This window comes from Mesitornis unicolor, unplaced genomic scaffold, assembly GCF_000695765.1.
Source record: "Mesitornis unicolor isolate BGI_N332 unplaced genomic scaffold, ASM69576v1 scaffold21904, whole genome shotgun sequence".
In the NCBI taxonomy this organism is placed as follows: domain Eukaryota; kingdom Metazoa; phylum Chordata; class Aves; order Mesitornithiformes; family Mesitornithidae; genus Mesitornis; species Mesitornis unicolor.
Window position 1 is genome coordinate 1 of NW_010178361.1, and position 1334 is coordinate 1334.

Sequence of the window (1334 nt, forward strand, 5' to 3'; positions counted from 1 at the left end):
CCAGAAGGTATGGGGGACTGGGAGGGTGCTGGGAGGGTATTTAAGGATGCCAGTAGGCCAATGGGGTGGTTGAGTGGCCCTACAGCTGCCCCAGGTGTGGGAAAGCCTCTGGTCACAGCTACAACCTCTTACCGCACCAGCGGACGCGTGCCGGCAAACGTTCTTACCAGTGTGAGGACTGCGGGAAGACGTTCGGGTGGAGCTCCCACCTGAGCTCCCACCTGGGTCACCGAGCACCAGCTGATGCACACCGGCGAGAAGCCCTACACCTGCTCCCAGTGCGGGAAGAGCTTTGGGCAGAGCTACAACCTCATCCAGCATGAGCTGACCCACATCAGTGAGCAGCCCTACCAGTGCAGGGAGTGTGGCAAGAGCTTCAGTCAGGGATTTACCCTCATCCAGCACCAGAAAACCCACACCAGCGAGCGGCCCTACCAGTGCAGGGAGTGCGGGAAGGGCTTCAGGCAGAGATTTACCCTCATCCAGCACCAGCTGACCCACACTAGAGAGCAGCCCTACACCTGCGACCAGTGCGGGAAGAGCTTTGGCCAGAGCTCTGCCTTGACCAAGCACTTCCAGACCCACACTGGAAAGCGGCCCTACGCCTGTCCCGAGTGTGGGAAGGCCTTCGCACGGACCTCTGTCTTCCTCAGGCATCTCCAGGCCCACACCGGGGAGAAGCCCTACATTTGCCATCTGTGCCCATGCCTTCAACTGCAGCTCCACCTTGGCCAACCACAAACGCACCCACAACGAGGATAAGACCTGTGGGTGTGAGCTCTGTGGCCAGTGCTTTCACTACAAGAGCCTGTTTGACTGCCACATGAAGACCACCACAAGGAGGACCTGGCGTGTGGCCCCTAGGGTGCTTGTAGAGGGACAAGGGATGCTCACCAGGATGGGATGGGCACCAGCATCTCCGTGGTGGGGTCCATTGTGGTGGCGTCCCTGTTAGGAGCAGACGGAGGATCCTGGTAGCACGTGTGGTGTCCACCATGGGTCCTGGTGCCATGTGGAGCCTGGACTTAGGACACTTTGGGACTTGGTTGCAGAGGACAGGGTATTGGCATCTCTGTGCCGTGGTCCATCATGGTGGCAGCCTCGTTAGGGCCCAACGAACCCACGTAGGATAGCGAGAAATAAAACCATGTTTTGAAAATACCGTAAAACACCCCACCTCTTCCTTGGTCAACTTTGCTCCAGTGTTGAGTCCCTCAGGAAACGACTGGTCCAGCATGGGTGTACTGGTGGAAAACAGACTAATCTTCATCCTACTTTAGAAGAATCAGTTAGCAGCAGTGCCCAGGTGGCCAAGGAGGCCAGCGCCATCCTGG

General features: G+C 58.1%; 1 protein-coding gene across 1 annotated transcript; it reads left to right on the forward strand.

Annotated features, from left to right (window-relative positions):
• Positions 1–118: 118 nt before the first annotated feature.
• On the forward strand, positions 119–864 carry LOC104535970 (zinc finger protein 436-like; the record flags this gene model as incomplete). Its single annotated transcript, XM_010182432.1, is given in 4 exon segments — positions 119–212; positions 214–692; positions 694–767; positions 830–864. Coding segments are annotated over 4 exon segments (682 nt in total), but the record flags the coding sequence as incomplete, so codon positions are not given.
• Between the last annotated feature and the right edge of the window lie 470 nt (positions 865–1334).